We start from the raw sequence: 27,477 nt of genomic DNA, 5'->3' as shown, positions 1-27,477 counted from the left end.
TCCAGCAATTCTAATACCTTTCTATAGAGAAAGGCAAAACCCTTCTTAGTCCACTTAGTGGAATTTTCATATATCTTTAAAAATCACCATAGGGGGGAGTACATGAAATTTTCGAAATCGAAAAAAAATTTTTGATGCCAAAAGGCTTAGAATTGCATGAAACGTCGAGATTTAGTGTCATCTCAAAAAAAAATTTTTTTGAAAAAATCGACTTTTTGGGACTTAGAAAAAATATGAAAATTTTTCTAAGTCCCAGAAAGTTGATTTTTTCAAAAAAAAAATTTTTTGAGATGACACTAAATTTCGATGTTTTATGCAGTTTTAAGAGTTTTGGCATCAAAAAAAATTTTCGATTTTGGAAATTTCATGTACTCCCCCCTATGGTGCTTTTTCAAGATCGATAATTGTCAAACCTTTACCACCGGGCAGCACCCCTTAAGCATGTCCGATTTAGGTCAAATTTTGCATGAAGGCTTTTTTCGAGGTGCTTAAACTTTTGAGCACTAGAACTTTACGAAAATAGAGTTGATCCCAAAATTTTGGCACCCTTATATATACAAGAGCGGTAAAAATCAACGTGTTTTGTCGGTTACGTCACTTATACCATCATATATCTGGAACCAAAAGTCACAACCATTTGATCTTCGAACTTGATCAACGGCCCGACAGTAGCTTTCAAACGAGTCCAAGTTTGTTAAAATCGGATCAGCCATCTCTGAGAAAATTGAGCGCGTTCAAATACAACGCTTTTTGTCGGTTACGTCACTTATACAATCATATCTCCGGAACCAAAAGTCACAGCCATTTGATCTTCGAACTTGATCAATGGCCCGCCAGTAGCTTTCAAACGAGTCCAAGTTTGTTCAAATCGGTTCAGCCATCTCTGAGAAAATTGAGCGCGTTCAAATACAACGCTTTTTGTCGGTTACGTCACTTATACAATCATATCTCCGGAACCAAAAGTCACAGCCATTTTATCTTCGAACCTGATCAATGCCCCGATAGTAGCTTTCAAACGAGCCCAAGTTTGTTAAAATCGGTTGAGCCATCTCTGAGAAAATTGAGCGCGTTCAAATATCTTCGAAAAGTGCACACACATACACACACACATACACACACACACTCACACACACACATACACACACACACACAGACATTTTCCGATCTCGTCGAGCTGAGTCGAATGGTATATAACACTATGGGTCTCCGAGGCTCCGTTCGAAAGTCGGTTTTTCCAGCAATTCTAATACCTTTCTATAGAGAAAGGCAAAACGCATAAATACCACCTAAAAAAATTTACCTGAGAAATACCGATCCAAATCAAAACTGGACAATATGATTCCGTGTTATTTAGAATAAACCTCGCAAATCTGGGTTATTTTTTGCAAAAATATTTGTGTTGTTTCGGGGAAAAATTGCACGGTTTCTGTAAAGAATACAAAACTTTTTACACGAATTAAGGTTTGTGCTCACTAAAAATGATTTCTCGAAAAACGGTGTGAAAAAGTCGTGTATGTAAAACCGTGCAGAACAAAATGCGTGTGCAAACAAAATCGGATGTTTGAAGTTTTGTTCTTACAGCAATTATAGCTGTAAGTAGATTGAATCGATCTATCTATATATTATAAGATTATAAGAATATTCAAAATTCGAGATCTATCTTTCGAATATACCATGTCATGTTCGAATGATTATATAGCCAAAAACAAACTGTGGAAAAATACCCTAAAATACTCCAAATCCATGAAACTTCCATTCCGCTTCCAAACATCACTTTATCATGCAACGCTCAAAACTCAGTCTACTGGGACAGCAAGAAAAAGTTGAAAAGGTATTACCATGAGGTAACTATGTTTGAAAACATATTCTGTTTGCATAATTAATTGCGACAGATAATGAATATTATGACATAAAACTTTGTATAATTCAAAAAGTAAATATAAGATCTCGAAAACATTTAAAAGCATTCTAGCCCACCCATTTCTGAGAACTACACCTTTTCACACACACACACACACACACACACACACACACACACACACACACACACACACACACACACACACACACACACACACACACACACACACACACACACACACACACACACACACACACACACACACACACACACACACACACACACACACACACACACACACACACACACACACACACACACACACACACACACACACACACACACACACACACACACACACACACACACACACACACACACACACACACACACACACACACAACGATACTTGCTCAGTTAATCGAGCTGAATCGATTGGTATATGAAACATGGGAATTTTTTTTCGTTCGAGTTCGAGCGAATTATATAACTATTTCCTATATTAAAAACAGATAACAATGTCATGCAACCGATTTGATGTTAATAGTCAAAAAGGGACCAATTCAATACTCGAAGAACTGTCTGTCTTCATCACTAGTTGAAAGTTCGTTGCTTGAGAATAATCCCAACTGCGTATGAAATTTAATTGATGGCTCATATGGCTCATATTAATTCAAATGAGCTTAAACAGAAATTTACAACAAAAAAGGTAGCAAAACCAAATCGACTTGCTCTGGTTTGGATGAGACTTTGCACACGTCTGCAGTATGGCAAATCATTTGTTTTCATGGAAAGAACGATGCGTCTCAAGCGATCAATGGCGCGACATGTGTCGACAAGTTAAGCCCGTATTCGAGTGAGTTGCGCTGCGGTACACTTCGCACGTGCGGCCCGTGATTGAAAAATTCACTGCTCCGAAAGTATTAATCTTTCCACTCTGAAATTTTGCCTTCTTTTTAAACAAAAACAAAGAAAATAATTAGACCCAAGTTTGATTTTTTTTTATTTGTTTATTAATTTTTAACTTTTTTCATTAAATGAACTAAAAAGGTTGTTTTTTGGAATCGTTTATTTAAAAGCTAAGAAAAAGACGCACATTTCATGTCTTGGACGAATATTTGTATCGTTTTTCAGATTTTACAGTATAGGCTGTTGAAAAAAGGTTTTTTTTTGAAAACGCTAAATTTCAAAAAAATCATACCTAGAAAATTCCACGTACCATGTTGAAACAAAAAAGTACGTGTCAAATATTTTCGAATTCTTTACCGAAAAAAAAAATTTGGATGAAAAAAAATTGGTGGCTGATTTTGCGTGGAATGCCCCATATATTTTTATAAGTATCCTATCGATTTTAACATAATTTTTTTTCTGAGGCACTATTTCACACGAAAATTTTGTTTGCACTCTATTCTAAGCAAATACTGTATGGATTCGTTTGTATCATGGTTTAACTAAACGAATTTAATGCTAGAAGACTGCACACAATTTTGATGACCCGCAGTTGGTATGACTAATCTTCAATTAATATCATATAATACGAGTTATAAGAAGCACTTGGTCTCTTATATACCAAGATTAATTCAAGAACTGCACAGAGAACTCATCGATCACAAAATTGCTAGATGGCATTCGTTGCTTCTTGCCTTGGTTGTTTCAGCAGAAAAATTATCTATTCAACTAGCATTTCTGCTGATTATACCATTATCAGATAGTAGACACAGTTATTTTCACATGCAGGTAATTCTCGATGAAGATTCCCTGAAGTTTTTCAGATAACAGCGTTGGGGCAGTTATTTACGTCAATCTTACAATTTCAATGAAGTTTCTTTTAAGATAAATTCGCTTGCAAATTAATGATTTGGCGAGGCATATGAAGTTGTGGGAAAAGAACAAAGCTTTTCATTACTGGAGTTTCTATGAATGCATCACTTCACAAGGAGGGGTGTCTCCAAAAGTTACTTAGGTTTTACTTTTCACTAGATCACAAAACGGTTCCGTGAAATTATGACGTGGCTAGCTACCACTACATTCAGGATGTCATTAAATAGTATAAGCGGAATGATAAAACTCGATATATGAAAAATTGAAAATTGAAAAATATATGAACTCGTCCAATCGTCCAGATTATCGAAAAAATTTGAGCAATTTTAAAGCGTAAATTGAAGAAATGTGGAAAAGACCATCAAAACACCGTCTGACTTGATGGAATGGTGAGAAAAGGTGGCTGATAAGGTTGACAGTACAACTGGGCACAAAAAATGATGGGAGATATTCGCCGCAAAGCTCGACAGTTCGTCTCAAAATCCAATATTTTATTTGTATTTTTCTTTTAAAGCTAAATACAAACCCTGCGAAATAGTACCCTAAGTATTTTTGGATGCTGTTTTTTGTGCAGCCCAATTTTAGGTGAAGCAGTCTTCAATTGACCATTAGTTATGTTAATGAAAAGTTACATGTGCAGGTATACAGCGCATGCTGGTCACGTTCATTTTTTTTTTAATTTTTAACTTTTCTTCACTTTAGAGTCCCAAGTGTCACTAATAAAGTGATGTATGGCTTTTCCACTTCTCAGATAATCAAAACAGTAGGAACCGTGGTTACAATGGAACAACTTTTATTTGATATCTCAAAAAAGATCTAATAATTATTTTTGGTCAACGAATTAAAAAGGCAATTCCCAGTGTTTAAAAAGCAGCAGAAACTTTATGTCTGCCTAGTGGTTTATGTTGAACTGCTAGGTAACATAACAGTTCAACATAAACTGTTATGTACTGACGAGCCGAAGACGAAACATAGTATAGAAATCGGTTATGTGCCCTATGCACGACATAACTTAACCCCTAAATGACCATTTAAAAACGGCCGTCACAGTAGACTACAACCTTAATAAAAAAAAGCAATGATCAGAATATGTGCAAAAATCGCAAGAAGTCTTCGTGCAGAAAAAAAACACATTCGAAAATGGCAAGTGATTTGCAACTGCGGACCGTAAATACTCTGACTTTTCCTGACAAGCTAGTCTCAGAACTCAAAATTCGACAAAGAAAGTACCTGAAAACACGCATTTTATCACATACACAATCTACAAGATCGTTGGTTTTTTTCACTGAAATAGTTCGAAAAATATTTCATTTTAGTTGATTAAACTGTTTAGTTCGTTTAAACAAACAAACGAAGTGTTGAAAATACTTTTTCAGTTATGTTTTGATCTTTAGTTTTTATCCTTCCTCATGAAAATCTAATAAGTAGTCTCACTATAATTTCAATGGTTGATTTTAACAGTGGTTTATTCAGGGTGGCAAGTTTTTTTCCGGTTTGCTGGATAGAAACTCCCGCCTCTGTTCAGTTTTTTTTCTAATTATTTATTTAACTCAAGCTTTAAACAGAAATTTCATATTGAAAGATCGTTTGCGAACACGATCTCAGGGTGGCACGTGAATTGCCGATTTAAATTTCCCGGTTTTCCGGTGCACGAGACAAAAAAATTCCCGGTTTTTAGAACCGAATAGTAAATATTTCTAGGAATCCCATATCCAAAAGAACATCGAGAGTTGAGAAATAGAGTATTTTTTGGGTATCTCGATTTAGAAATAGGAAAAATGCATCATGCCAAGTGCACATAACAATGGGAAGAAGTCGTTCTTGGCTTTCTCATATAGATAAGTTATGCAATCACTGCGATAACGATTTTGGAATTAAAGCCCAGAGGGCTAAGTGTCATATGCTATTCGAATCAGTTTGTAAAGATCAGAAATTGTGTATGTATGTATGTAACGTTCTTGAGTGATCAATTTTCTCAGAGAAAGCTGAGCCGATTTTCTTGTGGTCCCAAATTTCATTCGGATCCGACTTCCTGTTGTGAAAAGGGCCTTCAATATACCATTATCAACGAAACGCTGAGCCACAAGACTTTCAAAAAGTTTTTGTTTAAGTATGGGGATTTACTTAATAGAAGAAGTATTCCAGTACTATATTAGCCTAGTACAGTCTAAAAAAGTATACCTAAGGTTTAAAATGAACAAGAAAAAATTCTCCCGATTCCATTTAACAACATATACGATATTATTTAAAAACTGAATTTTGGTGAAACAGAACAAAATTCTTCTAAAAATTCTTAAAATGGACTCTTGTCGCTCTGGAAAAGCAACAACAATCTATGCCTCTAGTGACTGAGATGATCTAAGTTTGATTCTTCGTCTACATCAACACCCGCATTCTTGTGAATCCTGCTATGAAATCCGTAGGTAATGATGTTCAATATAAATTAAACATTAAACATTCACTGAACAAATCAAACCATCTTCTAAACCTTTCTAAGGTTTTTCACAAACTCTCAGAAACCAATTTCAGCTCTCAATGAAGGAAATCAAATACTCATTGCAAACGGTGGACAAGGCCAAAACCGACAGCTTTTTAAGTTTTGTGAATCCTATTGAAATTAATACCAAGATTACAACACAAGTATTGTCTCAAGATGACATTACTGAGACAAATTATGATGAAATTAGCCCACTCAAAAACATGAAAGCTCCTAAGATTTTTTCATAATTTTATTAAACATTTCTTTTGCAATCATACTATGCATGATTTTTCTTTTGCAATCATACTATGAAAACTTATTCTGAAATTTAATAGAAATCCAGCAAAAGCATCCGTTCGATGTGCTGTTGTTGATAACAACTAAGAAATGCTTTCTGATCCATTAAAAATTGCTGCCAAACCCTTACAATTGTTGAGCGAAACATGGGATGTTGGCCCCATCTCCAATGGATTGTGTAACATTAAACCTGTGTGGGACAATACGATGTTTCAAAACTTTTACTGAACTTCTCACTTAAACACAAAATGGAGTATTGCCTCCAACTTTCCATTTGTTTAATCAGGAAAATCATGATTTACTAAGATTACGGCAAGTAAATTTTTCCCGGACTTGAACTAAAATCACAGACTAACAGACAGGACACTCAAATTAGATTCTTCAATCATTTTAACGGTCATTTCGAATATCCCTTTATTTGGGACAGTACTCACATGTGTCATGATGGCGCCACGTTACCCTATCAAAAACATCCTGTCTGTCATCTAGACTGTGTTTATTTTTTTCATTTACCAACAGAGTTGCCATTCATACAGAATTACCTGTAATGTATTGATTTGTATACGTCCATGCGAATTTCATGCAGGATACAGATTTAATACATATTGCCAAAACTATATACATAATTGTGCCTACTTCTCATCCTCCAACGCAATACAAAATCGAACCCGTTTTGTTACAATATTTACTTGCTTCTGGTCTGCCGCCACTTAATTTCGGGTGAAAACTACCAACACAATAATTGGTAGTTTTCACCAATTATTGTGTTGGTAGTTTTCACAATATATTATCAACGTTATCCAACAATTTATTGTGACGATTCATTTTCAAATATTTTGATGAAATCAGGCATCCCTGCAAGCAGCTGATCGGTGTTGACAAACGAGGGGAAACCAACTAGTAAATAAAAATTTGTACATAACACAAGGGGTGTACAGATAGTAAATAGTTCGCGCAGTACAATATAGGTGGAACTAGTGCATAACGAAAAATTATTTTTATAAAAATTTACTCATACTGTCATGTCTGTTAGTCTGTGCTAAAAATTCCCGATTTTTTCGCAGTTTTTCCCGGTGAAACGAAATTCCCGACTTTTTCCTGTTTTTTTCCGGTCACTACGATCATCTACCAATAACATTGAGGGTTTCAAATAAAGCAATGATTGATTCTACTCGTTCTATCTTCTACTATCTAATCTAATCGGCTAGGATACAAATCTCACACCAAAAGCAATGTGAGCCATGAAATTGTATTGGAAAACTCGACTGATATCGATACAGCAATCGATTATTCAAATCATTACACACGGAACCACCCGCGATCCCATTTCAACCAGAATATTAGTTGATTTTCTGAATTCGTTTGGTTAAAATTTGGTACAACTAATCGATTGTTGTTTTAACTAAACTGTCATTTTTGTTTTTCGATTAGCAGAAACGATGGTTGAAACAACTAATTCAACTGTTTGAAAAAAAATGCTGTCAATTAGTGAGGACACATAACTTTCAATTTCAACAAATATTTTAGTTGAAATAACTGGTGTTGTTATTGAAACAAAATTATGTTAGTTGAAAAATAAATCGGTTTTATTTGTTTGTTTGTTTTAAGATCAGTAAAGATCGAAATTCTAAAAAAAATACTTCTGATTCGATCGGAAATGATTGATGTAGAAAAACGTTTTTAATCAGCAAAAGTGCCCGGAGGGGCTAGTAAATTATCGAAATTATTAAATTTACCTAAAATGATGCCTTCAAACGGTTGAACTAAAGTTATGCACTGATAATTTTATTCAAATTATATGAGCTTGGGTGCATCAACCGCTGGGAATTGGAATTTTGCGACGGCAATTCAAACGCACCATTCAATCGCAGCGCGTTCTGTGCGTTTGAAACCCTTCGCTCCTGTTACTTTTATAAATTAAATTCATGTCAAAAAGCGTTTTATTGCTAATGCATGAACATCATCATCGGTATCAAACAGCTGGAAGTAAATAATGATCGAATTTGAAGCATAAAATTTTTGCGCATACCTGAAAGATTACGAGATGATCATTTATTAACATTTTCTAATTTGTCATTCAATCTTTTTCATCTCAAACAAGGTTAACTTTATCACAACACCGCTGTTAGATAAACACTTGTTATCATAAATTTCACAAATCGAATGGACACAATTTCACCAAACGCTTTAATCATCGATGTTGTTTTCATTAACATTTTGAAGCGACGCGAACAGTTTTCAACTAAAAAAGTTGTTGATTTTGCATTGCGATTATTGTTTTGCTTTCAACTGTCTCCGGCATTTGACAGCATTCAAAACAACATATTTTTCAACTACTTGAATATATGCAAATCAAAAACCATTTTGGTTGAATCAAAAAGAAATTAGTTCAATCAACTATCGCAAAAATCAAAAACTGCGATATCGCAATTTTATGATCGAAGGGTTCTCCGTGCATGATTGGAGTGTGGACTCCATCAGTTCTAAAAGCACCACTAAATTGAATTGTCCTATCATAGATAAGCTCCTTCGTCGATATCAATATCAACATTTTTGTGATACTAATACGGCATCCATAGTTCAAAAGAAAATCAAACCATTTTTCAAGCCTTTCTACGGTTCTTTACAAGTCCTCAGAAACCTGTTTCAGCTCTCAAACGAGTCTCAGCTCTCAATAAAGAAAATCAAATATTATCTGCAAATGGTGTATAAAATCAAAATCGACAACTTTTTCAATTTTACCTTGAGACTATGCCAACAATTTTGTTTATGTTTTTTATACTTATGTATACATCTAAATTATCCTTATTTTTCATTATGAGCTTTCGTTATACGGTTATTGATAACTACTAAGAAAACTTCGATGCTATCTGATTGATTGAAAACTGCTGTTAAACCCTTAAAAATCGTAGGACGCGTTGTTTCAACACTTTTGCTGAATCAATCGCTCAAATACAAAATTGTGTATTGCCTCCTGTTGTAAACAACCTTGATCGAGGATCAACTTGTAGAAAGACGATGACCAATGATTTAAACACTCGCGTTAATTTTAAAGACCAAATATATTTGCAGCGGTTTAGAACGAACTGTATTTTCTCGCAACCCAACATCAAGTGAAGGCAACAATGATCAGTGGCCCTATCACGCTGTTCTTTAAAATAGTATGTGTGAGTTATCAGAACTGCACGAAAATTCTTATGTGGGTTCGACCTTCTTTTCCTACTGTTGGTTACATCATATCAAACACCTCCTAATTTTCAAATCATGATGCTGAAAATTTGTTACTCATATATGGGCTTGTAGTATTTTTCTCGGTTTTGCACTAAAATTCCCAGTGAAAATAAATTTCCGATTTTTTTTGGTTTTTCCGATTGTTCCGGTCACTTGCCACCATGCTTTATTCTAACAGTTCCCGGGTCGGCAGGATACTGGTCTTGCTAGCCAGTTGTCGTATGTTCGAGCTCCCGACCTGGACGGATTCTTAGTTTTAACAGGATCATAGTTCTCGCCATGCAATGGTTTTGTAGTCCCATCCTGTTGGTTGCGAAGTCAGTTGGAACAGAATGATCAAATTTTTTAAAAGGAATGCAATAGATATCCATTCTCATAAAGGTTGCTGATGACTCATTCTTAACTCACATTAACGCTTTATCTAAACGAAAAGGAAACCGCATCTCCGGAAATGACTAAAAATCAGTTACCGCAAAAACAAAAGCCTGCCGTGGAGACAGCAAGTTTGAAGTTATGGTCAAAAGATAACGGACAACAAAAGTCTTTGCCGAGCAATTCGAAATTGGTCCCCATAACAAACCGCGTTCAACTATGATAAGACGAGACAGCATGTTAAAGTGAATTGGAAACGAGCCAGAGGAAATTTATGCTAAACTAGCGTCGAATGCGCAGATGATTTCATTAAAGAACCTTCACTGTGCAAACGAAACAAATTGTGGGCTAGTAAAACCGGTATCATCAATCTACACTACATTTTAGTTTTGCATCTGAGATCTCGCATGATTGTTCATTGCAATTTTCCAATGAGTCATGTTAATCTGTGTTGCTATCACTTTCGATTTTATAAACATGTTTCTTCTTAGTGTACCTCAAAAGACTGTATGCTACGAATGATAAAAATACTATATGTTATGATAAGAATTTAACTGAAATGATTTACGCAGCCCTGCATAAATGATCGTCTATAAACAGCCACTGAATAACTCACTGTATGCTTCTCACTGACACATAGACTTTAAACAAAATCACGTCAAGTCAACGAAGTCGTTTCACATGCTCTGTACTAACATGTAGGCGTGAATGTCTCTGATTGTAATCCAGCGGCATCCACTGAAGTTGACCCTCCGACTCAACTGTTCAAGTGTTGTGTTCACTAGGTTCGAGTAAATTTTCGAGCTGAAGCGCACTTGTTATATTTCATCAACCTCGATCGATAACATAAGCAGTCACTCCAGTGTCGTCATCATAGGAAAAGCATCACAGACAGAGTAGTGAATCATCCGTTTCAATAGAAATAATCAGATGTTTGTTGGAAGGCCGACAGTCGCATCACGCATTATGCACTTCATTCCAACTTGAAAACCAGTATCAGTGGCATGTCGTCGCATGACACTTGCTGTTCATTTCACCACATTCACTCCATTGCCAACCGCAGTCTACAGCACTTGAATTAATACCGTTTCCAAGAGACATTCATATGATACATACGACCGTCGTACAGAGAGTGTTGTTACGAGCCGATCCCGTGGATAAACCTTCTAACATTCCATTTTCATAACCGCCTGCTTCGCACACGTTCACGTACAGCAATATACAATGTTTACTTGATTTCTCAATTATCTTATTTATGGCTCACATTCCACCGGAAATTAACCAGCATAATTGACTTTTCAATGTAGAACGATTCTGATCAATCATTTGAACTTACGTCAACGGGACACCGATTATCCTTGAAGGAATACCCACAACAGGTGCGGCGGGGTTCCTTCGGATCGATACGCGTGGTCTTGAACCAGTGGCGGGACTAGCGAAACAATTAGCTCAACGAAAACACACACGGCAGCTACAAATCTATCACTTGCATCGATTGAATCGCGTCAGCGTCTGGTGCTTAGAAGAACCGAAAGAGCTTTAAACCCAATGAAGGTCTGAATGAGACTGCCTACGCAATGGCACAAGCAAGCTCACACTCACCGGTTGAATGGGCGAACTGAAACGGCTTTTTTCTGTGTGGGTACTGACCGACTGCGTACAACACCTCTCTATACCAGAGCGATAGTGGCTAACACACAGGCCAGCTTTTTTTGTATACAAAACCAATGTTTGAGTGACGACCGCGGACACTGGTCCAGGGATGTAGGGCTGCTAACGAGATAATCCAATCACTGAAAGAAAGGTGTGTGGCATGTGTTGCTCTGTGCTAGTTGCAGCATCGGAAATATACTGGCTCGGTTCCAACATGAATCTTTTTGCATTCTAGAAGCTCTTGAAAAAAAATTGCATATGGTATAAGATTTTTTTTATATCATTTATTTATACCCGGCTTTTGGTCGTTCGCCGGGTTGGAATAAGATATTTCGCATCATAAGTATACAACTTTAATCATAGCTGATTATTTGGTAAATGTACACACTTAAAATATATTACATATTTCGATACTTTTTAATAAAAGTTCTACAGCTGAACTTTCGGTAATTGTTCCGGTGAGAATTTTATGTTATTATACAGTTTATGTTAAACTCCTGAGTGGCGTAGCAGTTCGTCATGAACTGCTCTGTACTGATAAATCGATGGCGATACGTAAAAATAAAAAAAAAGATAAAACCAGTTATGTGCACTTAGTATAAGCCGGTTACTTGTAACCAAACCCCTAGAAGACTACTAGCTGAAAACGAGTAGAATATCGTAAATATTGACGGCACTGTACATCGGTACAACTTAAGGTCTGATGCCAGTGTGTTTTAGGGTGTTTCAGAGGGCTATTTTCACGCTTGAAATCTGATTTTCACAGAAACAGTGACGAATATAAAATACCAAACTGACAATCTCTTAGAAAATTAGTTTAGATTATTCTGTGAAAATTTCAGAATGATCCAATGACTTTAGCGGTCGGGAAAATCTTTTTTATGAAAGAAGAATTGCATAACTGAAAACGGCAACTTTCAACTTGTTCATTGAACATCTCGCCTTCAAAGGCATGCATCAAAAATCTATCCCAGTTCGGTTTCACATCTCATCCAAGTCAGTCGATAAACCAAAACCGCTTACGTTCGGGACAGAAGAAACCAAGTACAGTATTGTGTAGTAAACAATAGAACGATCTCGAAATGAGTGAACCATACGAACAAAAGCTACCGCCGGTACGAAAGAATACAATTATTGTTGACTTCAGACAGTGCAAAATTCGACTTTCGATACGAGAACTTGAAGGTTTACTTAAGGAGCAAATGCATCTTGACATTGAACGTGTGCATTTACTTCAATGCAATAAGACCAATAATGTTGTTTATATCCAGTTCTATAAAGAGTTGGATGCAATTCAATTCGCTAAAGACAATAATAATGTGCACTATGTGGAGCATGAAAATATCAAGTACAACATTCCAGTATATATGGAAGATAGTGCTATAGAAGTGCGTGTGCATGATCTTCCCTCAAGCGTCATCGATTCTATATTCGCAAAACCATGTTCCAATAGAGAGAGATTCTCTCTATCGAAAAAGAAAAGTGGAAGAATTTTTTCCCCGGTATTCTAAATGGCGTACGTTGGTTACGCATGCGCTTGAGGAGACCTATACCTTCTTATGTGACATTCGGTCAGGATACAAGAATCCCGTGCAAATCACTTGTTACCTATGACAATCAGATTGTCAGATTGCCAAAAAGCTGTTCACTACGGTAAGCCATGTGATAAAAAAGGAGACAACTATACCAAAGGACAACGGTGCTTCCTTCACACTAACCCCAAGCAACCCCAGTACATCTGTGACAGTCACCAACAACAGTGAAGCATCCCCTTCAACGAAACCATCCAACGTATCCCCTATAGAACAAAGTACACCAGTTGCAATTAACAGCTTACCATCTAACCAACCAGCAACTGCAAACAATGTACAACATTGTACAACTGCAAACAATGCACAACATTGGAGACACATTTTATGCTCATATATTTTGCAGTCAATCCCATTCGACGGATTGATGTGGTCAAACTTGTAACCGAACATATCGAAACCTTTCTGGCCACCCGACTCATCGAGAGTCATTTTGCAAATATGCAAGAGAGTATGGAGAGAAATGTAATACGCTGAGCGAGACACGTGGTTATACGCGACCTACTGGCCTCAGCCCTTAAGTATCTAAAGGAGAGATAACTTTTTGTTTGCTTAGCGGTATAAGCGTATACTGCTGAGTGGAGTGGTGGTTCAACATGAACTGCTATGCACTGATGAATCGAAGACGAAACATAAAAATAATAAATAAAAGGTAAACATTTATTTACCGAATAATTTTTTTAATCCTAGAAGAGAAAAGCTATCAAGATTACCGGACATTTCAGTAAAAGTAAATGTCACTATAACCGCCATACACACTAAACACACAGTTGTGTCTGTAATTCAAGAAAAATAAAGCGTAAACAACATTACTTATAAATATATAGTCTATTTTAAACTTTAAAGGAAAAAAAAACGAAAAGTGCCAAATAGTTTCGAAACGTTTAACAAACATCACTATTACTATTTCATCCATTTTAAGGCTCAAAATCTATATATTTAGAAACTTAAGGTAACATTTATTGAAGTAACAACTTTTTTCGAAGGAAAAAAGAATATTTTCATGTGCAGTAGTTTCGGTGAACTTATTTACAGATCTCGCAAATATGAGACACTACCGATTAGTTTAGTAATGAAGTTTAGTGATGAAGTTTCGTGTTACCGATAATATTCTGTTATCTTTTTTACCGAACTGTAAAGAAACTTTTAAATGTTTAGCTATGTAACTTGTATAATACCTAATAATACCACATCAGGATGCCATTCAATAATGAATGCAGAATGTGGGAAATATATACCGTATACACAACAAATTGCATAACCTCGACAATTTGCGTCTAGTGTAATCTTGAAAAAACAACGAGAAAATCGATATTAAAAACAATAGGAATAGGAAACAAACAATAGGAATAGGAATCTAAAAAAACGGTCGTGAGACGGCCAAGATGAAGACCATGTTCGATGCACGTTCTATCAAGCCTAGTCGTGTTTTAGAGCTGTGTCTTTCACAAGGCTGAGGGTGGCGAAATGGTAGCGCGTATGCACAAAATACATAAGAACGCAGGATCGAGTCCTGTCTCTGAGCGTATCTTTTTTTTTTAAATCATCTTTTCTGTAAGATTTTCATTCATTTGGCCTCTCCAATATATGTTTCCACTCAGTCATTGCAAAAAACTAGAAAAAAACTGTTTTAATCCACCTAGTTGTGTGATTGTGCCTTTCTCATAAATATAACTGACTGACATAACAAATAGGAACAGTTTTGAGATAAATTGAAAATAAATTTTCCCTCTTTACTTGGTATCTCTGTAGGACGGAGGTTTTTGACTACTATTTCTGGTACTTCCGGAACAGAGAACTAATAACCGATATCTTCTAAATCACTGTTTATAACCAATAACTAACTAGACGTTCACAACATATGTTTTATATGGCTAATTAGGAGGATTTTTCTCTCGTTTACACCTTGTTATGTATAGAAACACGCATTTTCCTATTCATCACCATGTAATTTTGGAACCGGAATCAGTATCCGAAAAAAAGTCAGTATTGTTATACGAGTATTTGAGACCTTTCCTTTGAATCTAAGTTTATAAGAATCGGTTCAGTCATCTCCGAGAAAATTAAGTGTATATTTTGTTGCAAATGTCGCACATATCACCCTGTAATTCCGGAACCGAAAGTCCGACCCGAAAAAAACCGCAATAGCGTTCTTTGGGACCATAAAACCTTTCATATGAATCTAAGTTTGTGAAAATCGGTTCAACCATCTCCGATAAAATCAAGAGCACATTTTTGCACATATGCACAAACATTTTACGATCTCTACGAGCTGAGTCAAATGGTATAGCCTTTAGATTATACATTTACAAATACAAAATCGCCCCTTCGGTCCTCGGTTTAAAAACCGGTTTTCACATTGATTGCATAGCTTTTCTATCAGGTGTACAACTTTGCTTCCGCCGTTTTTTTCCAAAATTAAAAGCTTTATTGGGAAAAAGTGCCTTCAAATGTATTATTCAAAGTATTATCCGTCGCTAGCGACAACTTTCTCCCATCTTTCCGGCAATTTTCGGATCCCGGCTCTAAAAAAAGAATCCTCTTTTGACGCTATCCATGAAGCAATCCATTTTTCCAACTTTTCGAAGGATTGAAAATGTTGATCTGCCAGGCCGTGTGCCATCGAACGGAATAGGTGGAAGTCAGAAGAGGGCGACATCTGGGGAATACGGCGGGTGGGCCAAGACTTCCCATTTCAGCGTTTCCAGGTACATTTTGACCACTTTTGCGACGTGAGGCCGAGCATTGTCGTGTTGGAGAATGACTTTGTCATGTTGCTCTTGATATTGTGGCCGCTTTTCTTTTAGCGCGCGACTAAGGCGCATCAGTTGCGTTCGATAGCGATCTCCTGTGATGGTTTCATCCGGTTTTAAGAGTTCGTTGTAAAGCAATGCGTCTAGTTGTTCATCTTTGAAAGTTTTTTCTCTTCCACCACCATGTTTGTCTTCGACGTCGAAATCATTATATTTAAAACGTTGAAACCACTCCCGACACTTTTTTTTACTCAGAGCAGCATCACCGTAAGTTTCTGAGAGCATTCGATGCGCTCCAGCTGTATTTTTTTTAAGAATTGTAACAGAAAAGTAAAACTTCCCGCAAATGGCGAGAATTGGGCACACAAACAGACATTTTCGAGCGTGAATAATACGAAAACAAGAACAACTGTCACTGAAACGGCTATGACAATTCGTTAGGCACTGTACACACTCACTTTAAAGGCATTATTATCTATGAATTTGTACCAGCCTCAGCAGGTACAGCCACCTATCGGAAAACGGCGGAAGCCAAGTTGTACACCTGATATATGAGAAAGGCAAAAAATTGAAAAAAAATGTTATAATACACTCAAGTCGTTTTTTTGCGGGAAATAAGTCCCCCAAAAAAAGTCTCAAAAAACGCATAAGCTCAGAAATTCGCATAAAAACCGTATAGCTTTGAACAAACCTTTGAACCTTTCGCCTAACCTTGAAAAAAAACACATTTTTTGTTTGCCAGATGTCTTTGAATAAAATAGATAATTCATGAATCGTCGAGATCTGGTGTTATCGTGATAGAAAAAATATAGAAATCCACATAAACCGCATAAAAGGAGAAAAAAAGAATTTCTGAAAAACTGTTTGTTGAATTAACAGATAATTTAGAAGAACAGCACAACTAGAAGTGATTTTTTTTTAAATATATGATAAATGAAAAAAGGAAAAGATAAACTCCTGCAACTGTTGTTTTGTACGATTTACATTTTGTTAATTTTTTTCCTGTCTGATTCCACACGCATTTAGGCTGGTCCTAGCCGGAGAAAGAAAATAGGTTCTATCTATCTCCTGGTGGACCCCAACCCCTTTTCGAACACTTTTCTTGTATCTTGAATTAAATTGACTTATACACAAGTTATTAAAAAGAGTGTTGGATAGACAATATGATAGATTTTGATTCAACCATGGCGTTCTAACCGCCCGGTTTCGCCACTTTCAGTGATATCAATCGACAAAAGTAATAAAAAAAATGTTTTGCCAACATCTTAACCATGATCCCCCAAAAGCACTCCATCATATGATGACGATCTATGTTCCTACTAATAAACAACACGTTGATGCAAAGTTTTCGGTTTACACAGTTAGAAAAAATCGTGTAAATTTACGTCTTTATAGATACACATTAAAGGGGCGTTGTAATTCACATAAATTTACAATTCAAAGCATGTAAAGATAAATCATATCATATCAATTTCACAGTTAATTTAGTTGAAGTTAACATCAATACACACAAAAATTATATTGTGTCATCACCGAAAAAATTAAATCTTGCATAAATTTACGACAAGTGTAAATTTTATTTTTTCTAAGAGTGTACAATTCATACATTGTTGAACGTCAAACCATCACTTCGTAAAAAAACGATAGTTAATCAAGTGTGTAATTAGTTTTCAGTTGCAATTGCATAAATCAACACATATTTGTTCAAACGCTGTCCAAACCAACAATAATGTTTTTTCCAAAATCATTAACACAACTTGAACTACATTTAGTTTTATGGCTACACTTACCGTTCGTAAAAGCTTCCATTTTTTAACTGAAGCAACCAATTAAACTTCCATGGGTACAATTATATACCCCGTACGTAACGTTTTTCACCTCACAGTTCTTGCCAAACGAATTCAGTTTTCCCAGCGATTGATTACTTTATTCCGGCGATCAATCGATTGCTCGCCAATTAAACTATGCACTGCATCTGCAAGTCGTTCGAGCTACTAAGCCAACCAAAATTCACCTTACTGCCCCCTAACTAACTACAAACATCGCCGTCAGCAACACTGTTTGTAACCAGTTCGAATAATATAAGTAGTAGTAGTAGTTTAAGTGGTGCGATTCGACATATGCGTACGTCAACATGTAGCGGCGAACCGATCAGTTGCGGTCGGGCGAATAAACAAACAAAACAAGAACACCGTCTGCCGCAGTTGAAAAAAAAATAAGTGCGCCTGTGTGTAAATCAATTCGGACTAGTTACTTTGCTGGGTCCACCTCCTCTCCTACGCTTGAGGTATGGCGCAATTACTATCCACAGTAGAAACACGATATGCATATTAGATTGAAATGCACCGCAGCTTTGCACTGATCAACTACGCGCACTTGGATGCAGGGCTGCCCCGGCAGTGGTACCACAGTAAACGCGGTCTTAACCGGGAAATAACTGGAAACAATAGTCTAAATTACCTACAGACAATTCCAGTAAATCTGATTGACAAAATGTCCAGGCATATGAATCAATGGACAAATTTTCGAAAACTGACAATAGAAAACCGATTTGAGACTACAGTTGCTAGATTGTACAGAGCAAAGGCAGACAGACTCCGGAAATTTTAACTGAAGGTCTATGAATATTTACAATCTTAGCGATTGATGCATGTCGAACAATAAACAAACAGCACTTCTGTTCACAACTGAATAACACTGTTAATCTAGGATATGAACGTAACGTGATGACCAATACGGTAAAGGGAATTTATCAGTAATTTACCATATCGACAATTTTAGTTATTGGCAAATGATTGTTAAATAAATAATAGTAACAATTATTATTAATCTAATGCTAGCAGAACTAAAATACAAATAAACTTTGTACCGTTGGGCGTCAAAAGTCTATGATGACATTTGGTGCTACCACCATCAGCGTCAGTAGAAGAATGAGAGAGTGCGAACTGTGTTGCGTGGGCTTTACCCATTTTGAATTAATTCATTCTGATTCTTTACTTCGTGCTGCACAAAAAAGTGGAACTGGAATGTAATTGAGCTAATTCCTATTTGAGTGGTGGAAATACATGAGGAAAATCTTTTCATTTTTCAAATGCATTAGGTTAATAATTGCATGAGTCCCAACTACCAGCATCGGATCTAGGAGTTGAGGGCTGTCAAAATGAAGAAAATTACGCCCGGTTTTTATTTCGTGCTTTGAATTGAAAATTTGATGGTTTAGCACTGTCTTCTAGATTCAATTAGGGTTCGCCAATAGTAGATTGATGAGTATAACATTTCTGCATAGTTTTTCCAGTTTCTATAAGATATTGAAGTTGCTAGTTGATAGTACGAGTTTTAGTCATTCGAGAAAACGTAATATGTTTAAAAAATTGTCTGGGAATCATGAGTCTATTTATCAAAATTAGTTAATAGAGTATTTATCAAAATTAGTTAATACAACAAATCCGCAAGAGTTATCATACGATCAGAACAAAAAAAAACGTAATTTTCCTTTGTTCGAAACAGACGAAAACATGTTGTTTTCCATGTCCCGCTCGCTAACTGTGAAAAAGAGACCTATATTCAGGCCACAATACAAGCGGAGAACTAACGTGATCTAACTCATTCGTTTTCGAGTTTTGGCGAAGAAAAAAAATCGTGCAGTATTGATATTCAACTAAGACTAGCAAAAGAGATACTGACAAAAATCGAATCTCAATAATCGTTACCTGTTGCTGCTCGAGTTTTATATTTTTAGCTTGCAAAGAAAATTCTTGATTACTGTAACGTTAATGTGTCGTATTCCAGGCGCACTTTTTTAGACAAATTCAACAAAGTTTTTCAACAGACAATTTTTCGCTTTGTTCTTGTCGTAGCACATTGTAGTTGATAGTTATTTTTTGGCAAAGCGAAAACGAAAAGGTTTCGCTTATGGAGTAATCTTTTTTTAATTAGACAGCGAAAAACGATGGCAAAACTGTTGGAATGGATCCTTACCTTGAAAATAAGCAATGACTCTGTCTACGAGTCTATGTTAATGTACCTGCAAAGTGGCCTGCAACCGGATTCCTTTCTTCGCGTTGTGACACAAGAAATTTATGTTCAGACCAATCATGCTTAACAACCCGTAACTCCGGAACCGGATATCGAATCCCAATAAAATGCAATGGAAGCTCACATAATGTTCATATCAATCTAAGCTTGTTAGAATTGGTTCAGCTCCATCCGATAATGTTTGAGCATCGACCTTCCCAAGAAGAATTCTAATTCTACAAGCAAAGCTATTCCAAAAATAGTGTATTTTTAGATTACAAAAAAGGACAACGAACAGTAGTCATTATTTGGTCTATTTTATCATATTCACAGTGAATTATTTCATATTACTGTAATAATTCCTGGTGGTCTTCTGCTTAGTGTGATTTAAGGTGTTTTGTCCACAAAGGTGATTCTACTTTTCCATAATTTCTCAAATTAATGGATCTTGCTGTTACTACTTGATTCGAAAAGTTCAGAGTGATATCTTGCAAAAAGTAAAAGTTTCGAGTTTCGCATATAAATGAAACAGCGATCATGATAATTTTTTTGAGATAATCATTTTTTGTTCGTGATATAATCATTCTGATTGTAAAATCATTAATAATGGTCATGATTTCATGTGTTGATATAATACCATATTTTTAGGTGATTGAGTAGAACGAGACATGGTCGAAAAGTAAGGACCATTTTCTTATATTTTAAAATGGACAAATCATAACTCGTTGAAGCTTGTACTTGGCTTTCGTCCCTGCGATGACCTCAGCATTCGACATTTTTTTCCCTCAAGAAGCCTTTTCAGGTTTGGAAATAGATAATAGTCGCTGGGGGTCAGGTCTAGAGAATATGGGGGATGGTGAACCAATCCAATTCAATTTCACCGTTGCTATTATGCATGAATGCGCTGGTGCGCCTTTTTCCATAGCTTGAAGAACACTGGTGCATCTTTTTCCATAGCTCGTCTGACACGATCAGTTCGGTAGTAACATGTGATTAGGGCATATCGCACGAATGTTACAAAATATAATGCTCATTGCTCGGTTCTACAACCACCATTTACACAATAATCGATATAATCTCGTAGATAGAAGCCCAATCTACAAAATTGTGCGCAATATGCTTGAATTTCATGTTTAAAACTTGAGTAATGAGCATTATTTTTCGTAACTTTCAAAAGGGCATATCGCACGATATGCCCTAATCACATGTTAGTACCGAGTTGTTATTGAAACACTAGTGAATAGATTGTCGTGAAATTTTGTATTGGTCCATCTAGAGCAGGGGTTCCCAAAGTGGTCTATATAGACGGGGTTGATATCCCTTTTGTGGGGGTCGACGTAAACGAAAACTGACTATGGAGGTCGACGAGGTCTAGAAATCGACCCCCTGTTGTTTGAAATAAGTTATTTGAAATGTTCATGCTAACAGATCGGCTGAAAAATTTGTATCGTTTAATAGAAACACACATTTTTTTGCCAAAATTCGTTTTTATTATTCAACATAATTGCCATCAGAGGCGATACAGCGATTATAGCGATCTTCCAACTTTTCGATACCATTTTTGTAGTACGATTTGTCCTTTGCCTCAAAATAGGCCTCAGTAGGTCTGGGAACAGGAAAAAGTCACTGGGGGCCAAATCTGGAGAATACGGTGGATGAGGGAGCAATTCGAAGCCCAATTCGTTCAATTTCAGCATGATTTTCATCGGCTTGTGACACGGTGCATTGTCTTGATGAAACAAAACTTTTTTCGTCTTCAAATGAGGCCGTTTTTTTTAACTTTCGTCCTTCAAACGCTCTAATAACGCTATATAATAGTCACTGTTGATGGTTTTTCCCTTTTCAAGGTAGTCGATGAAAATTATACCATGCGAATACAGAATACAGACGCCATAACCTTACCGGCCGATTGTTGAGTCTTTCCACGCTTTGGGTTCGGTTTATCACGTGCAGTCCACTCAGCTGACTGTCGATTGGACTCTGGAGTGAAGTGATGGAGCCATGTTTCGTCCATTGTTATATATCGACGAAAAAAATCGGTTTTATTTCGATATAACAGCTCCAAACACTGCTCAGAATCATCAATTCGTTGTTGTTTTTAATCGATTGTGAGCTCACGCGGCACCCATTTTGCACAAAGCTTTCTCATATCCAAATATTCGTGAATAATATGTCCAACACGTTCCTTTGATATCTTTAGGGTGTCAGCTATCTCGATCAACTTAACTTTACGGTCATTGAAAATCATTTTGTGGATTTTTTCACGTTTTCATCGGTAACAGCCTCTTTTGGACGTCCACTGCGTTCATCGTCTTCGGTGCTCATATGACCAGTACGAAATTTTGCAAACCACTTATAACACTCATCACACTTATAACACTCATCAAGCCATTTTTTGGTATCGGCGGCACTTTTTTTCATCAAAAAGTAGTGTTTCATCAACACACGAAATTCCTTTTTTTTCATTTTTTTCACAATAACAAAAGTAGCTTCACTCAAAATGCAATATCTCACAAACTAATAATCAAACAGCTGTCAAATTTATACACGTATCTTTTGAAGGTTGGTACTAACTGAAAATGGTATAGATTTAATTCTAGTGGCGCCCTCTCATAGAAACGATACGAACTTTTCAGTCGATCTGTTAAAAAAGTTGTGTTTATTTGACCATCCGCAGAAATTGGTAAGTATTTTACAACAATATTAAAAAAGCAAGAAATTGAATTTTCAAAGGAATTTGTTGATGAATTTTTGTTTTCAACAAAAATATACACAGTTCGAGACTATTCACGGCTTTTCTGTGAGAGGCCCGGGACTGTTCATTCTATGTAGTATATATCGGTGCGTGCACTACTCATACAGTTATGTCGGATGCTGTTTGAATTCCGTAATCACTTGCCTAACTGTGCGTGCAGTGAACAATGTGCGTGATTATCGGTGCTCCCGTAAGCTGTGAAACACATTATGCAACAGTAAATTGTAACTTATGAATTTTTTATGACAAAACGGTTCTTATGTACCTTTCGGAATATGCCTCGTAATAAAATGAAGCAATTCGAATACAATTGCTAATCCCAAGAATTATTTGTCTAGTAAGAAATGAGTTTTAATTTTTTTTTTTCAAACTACTCGCATCAATCAGCTGTTATATGAAAAGTATAAATCAAGTTCATTAGAAAAAATCACAAGAAACAAACGTCAAAACAACCCCAAGCTGAACAGATACTGACTAATAATGAAGGGTGTTTTTTTAAAGTGTCACAACTTGATTTTTAAATAAAACGTACAAATATGTAAATTATGGCCCAAAAGTTGGTTTTAATTGAAAGTCATAATATAGCAAACACATATAGCCATAAAACCAAAACTCTTTCAGATTGATGTTTTCGATGTTTTAGATAAAAAATCGTTGAACGTGTCACCGGTTACTGGACCCAATCACCGTGACGTTGACCCCCTTCTTATGTTTTGCTAAATAGGGACCGATGATGCCACCAGCATGAATTCTGCGCCAAGCAGTGCATTTTTCTGGGCGTGAAAACTTTGTGAGGATTGCTCTCGCTTCAAAAACGGATTTTTTTTAAGCAAACCCATTGAACTGAAAATTAACCTCGTCAGTGAATGCCAAAAACATTACACAATTTTCTGTGCGTTTCATGAATTGATCACGAAATAAATTCTTACAAATATACAAATTACTGAAGACAACACCTAAAGTGACAGTTGACAGTTGGATGACCAGAATGACAGTTATCTATATCAGAAGACGTGACACACCAAAAAAACACCCTTTATAAAATGCAAAATAGAGCAAAATCATTCAAAAGAACAACATGGAAATAACAACAAAATAAATTTGGTCAAAAATTGAATAGCCGAAAGCATTTTGGACGAAATATTACAGGCCACTTATACTAAAAACATAGGAACATTGTAATCCTAAGGAAAAAAGCTCGGTTTATGAACTTGTTATCTGTGACACCATGAAAAATACATATATTAATATATCGAAGTATATACAAAAATGTATGAGGTACGCAGATACAATGAAACAATCAGAACGCATGGAAAGATTCTTTGTGAAGAGTTAATGCAAGAAAGTAGAAAATTTATACGAAAACCCAAACATTAAAACTGTTAAATTTTGTCACAGAAAATTTAAGAAATATCCCGTTTCTAAATTATGGTACACTCACTTCAATCAGCTTTCATAGAATAATCAGTGTAGTGAAACTTATAAGGAAAACCAAAATAAATAAACAAAGACCACCCCATCGATTCTATCAAGCAACTCTGTTATACTAGTTTATGGAAGAAACCGGTCCGATGGACACCCAGCAATGAAATTAGCATCGAAAAAGTGTTCCAACAACATCTTCGCATGAACAGAGAGAAAAAAAAACTTCACAAACACGCAAATGAATTTCATTAGTAAGATCGTGAAATTGTTCAACACTTTCATGGTTCCGCGCGAAGGTCACATACCTTACTAACGAAGACGCAGAAAAAAAAAACAACAAAACAATCCGCGCTGAATGCTAAAAGAACTGTCACGAACCGAAAGTTGATTTGCAAACCAAACTGGAAATATACATTCACACGGACGTGTTGTTTGACGGCATCCTACTCTTAGAGCAAATTTTGGGCATGTGATCAACGCAGTAGAGTTCAAGTTCAGGATTTTTCTTAATCTATACGTATGAACGAGACTGAAGAAAGTGAACCGAAAAAAATAACTCCCGGTGATATTTTTTTTTTCGTATTCATTTCCAAACTCACCTGAGAAGTCAGTGGAATCTGCATCTACGTCTAACGAACAACTACCAATGGAATCTACACTTCTATCCATATTCCTATGACGGACTCCGGATAGAAGCCAGCTCAACTGCGACGTAGCACCTCTCCACTCACAGATTTTTCACTACTTCTTTTCACTAGACAATTTGAATTTCAATTCTGTTTAAATTGCAATTGTAAAAATTCACTTAGCGTTATCTGTTTTCAATCTCATGCCAAAATTTATAGTCTGATTCTTTCGACAATAAAAGTAATTGCCTCTATTACCAAACCAATCAAAATCCCGTCACGATCTTTCTACCATCTGCAATTCGAATATCCACTTCAATTAATTTTTTCACTCGTGTTCTGTTTGCCAAAAAAATTGCTGTAGAAGCACAGTTGAAGCACAACTTATCAAAATCACTGCACTGAAAACTCGCCAACTTTGTTCTCCAGACTTTTTCGTTGTCTACTGTTCTATCAAACTACCAACTCCAAAGCAGCAGTTTTCCTCGATTGCACCACAGCACGACTGCAGACGAGACGTGTTCCGTTTTCGGATGCACTCAGTTCCTAATTCCGGACCGGTTCTGACTCTACTGCTGGCGGCGTTTTTGTCGCCGCTGCCTGCGTATCACACTGTAGCTATAATTGAACCTTCTTGAATCCATCGGCAATGGTCGGTTACCTCAGAAAAAACTCGTGACGTGACGTGTTTCTCTCGCTCTGCGGAGAACGCCGACAACTGAACTACTAATGCGGCAACTTGGACCGGGCTGCTTCTTCTACCGCCGTTACCGAGGCGATGTATGACTTCGTGTCGTGAGTGGAAAATCTCTCTGGAAAAAAAGGAAAGAAATAAAAACATACATAAATGAAACATCTAATGATCTACTCGTAGGGGGGCACTGCTAGCAGTTGCCGAAGAGCAGTGCGACGATGTTTAAAACTATACACCGCTAGTGCCGGTGAAATGGGGAAGACTGTTTTTTGGGGTGACCAATAGCGAACTCGCCTAGCAGTATGGCGCGTAATTTATCATAGCTATGAGGGACTAACATTATGATACGTAATATTGAATAGTAACGAGCTTATATCAAATGTTTAAATAAATGTGAAAACGGATTAGGATGCGATCTGTGAACCAACCACCGCACTACCATATTAAAATCAGAAATAGTGGAGAATATCCGGATGGACTTGCTCGAATATGGCTAAAAGTTTGCACACGTATAGAGTATGCCAAATTGTTTGTTTTACACGGATAAAGCCGACAATAAATGAAAATGGCAAAAAAATAACCTGAAGGGATAACATTGTCAGTGTACTACATTCCGGTAGTGAACACATGATGGTTTCAACTGACTTTGCAGCCGACTAATCTAATGTCGTTTTCGTTTTTAAACTGCACTACACCGGTGGAGTGCTACACCATGGCATGAATAAACGAACAAAAATGATGAAAACATAAACAGTAACCATTGACTACAATAAACGATTCCATTGCACAGAGCTACACCAAACTTTTGATGAGTGCTACACTAGTGGTATCGGTGCAGAAAAAGTGTAGCACTGGTGTAGTGCAATTGGTAAAAACGAACGGTTTCAGTGCAGCTTTCGCTACATCTGTGTAGTGCAATTTAAAAACGAAAACGACATAACTGATGGCTAGTGCACCGATCTAACTGACACTAATTATCCTTCCAGGTCGACTTTACTACGAATCTACTTCTCTTTTCCACATGATCGTTTTTCACTTTTGTGCATTTCTCGTGCATAGAAGCTCTCTCATGACTGCTAGATATACCAGTAGGTTGACCAGTTGAGAATTGTATAGACTGGAGGACGTCCAAGGTGAAGAAATTCGTCAACCAGGGCACTATAACCGTCAACCGAAAATCTGATCGCAGTTTTTGACACACCAAAGAAATAAATACATACTGGGCCTCCTTTCATTTCGTCATAAAAATTTGTTTGTTCATTTTCTAAATCATGACACCACTGCTTAACATTTCCAATCATCAGTAACTATAGTAGGTTTACCTCCCTCGGCGAACGACCACATGGTTAAAGTCGAGGTTAAATAAACTTACAATCAATCAATCGATGCATTTCAGCAGATGAAGATCCTTTTGTGTACAAATTATATTGCAATACAAACTTCACAATTGGGGAGAGCAACGATTATAACAGGCCTTGTCCACTCACTGTATACACAGACGGGCAAATGATTATTGAATCAAAATAACACCTGAAGTAGTAGAACGAATAGTGCACGTACAAATATTATATAATAGAATTCTACATGCAATTTGAAAATTGAAATACATTACTATACATCAATGAAATAGAGTTTGAGCTTGAGCTTGAGCGACCACTTGGTATTATTCGCGCGCGACTCAGTATGTTCCAGTTTCAAGATGCTCGGATGCACCACTAAACTCACTGACTTCCCGAGTGAACGTTTCAACAGTATCCTATATTGAAGTCCCGGAAAGTCTTGATTCACAGCTCTTATTCGAAATTGCTCTTTATAAATGAAATTACGTGATACAAAATAAACAAGTGAATAGGATTTAGACAAAAAGTTGATTCATTGCATTGACATATTCTAAAAAGTTGTTATAA

General features: G+C 36.5%; 1 protein-coding gene across 3 annotated transcripts in view; it reads right to left on the bottom strand.

The window, feature by feature from the left end:
• LOC131429591 (uncharacterized) overlaps nt 1-27,477 on the bottom strand; it is a 96,951-nt gene that overhangs the window by 14,257 nt on the left and 55,217 nt on the right. For 2 of the 3 annotated variants that reach the window (XM_058593814.1, XM_058593815.1), the window contains one exon: nt 24,850-25,688. In XM_058593814.1, coding sequence (XP_058449797.1) covers nt 24,850-24,919 — 70 coding nt within the window. In that variant the 5' untranslated portion in view covers nt 24,920-25,688. Of the gene's footprint in view, nt 1-17,846; nt 18,039-24,849; nt 25,689-27,477 lie in introns of those variants that run through there. The other variant, XM_058593816.1, reaches the window with a different exon arrangement.

Source organism: Malaya genurostris, chromosome 2 (assembly GCF_030247185.1).
Source record: "Malaya genurostris strain Urasoe2022 chromosome 2, Malgen_1.1, whole genome shotgun sequence".
NCBI classification, from domain to species: domain Eukaryota; kingdom Metazoa; phylum Arthropoda; class Insecta; order Diptera; family Culicidae; genus Malaya; species Malaya genurostris.
The sequence above is the reverse complement of the archived record's forward strand: the minus strand, read 5'-3'. Positions and strand labels throughout refer to the sequence as shown.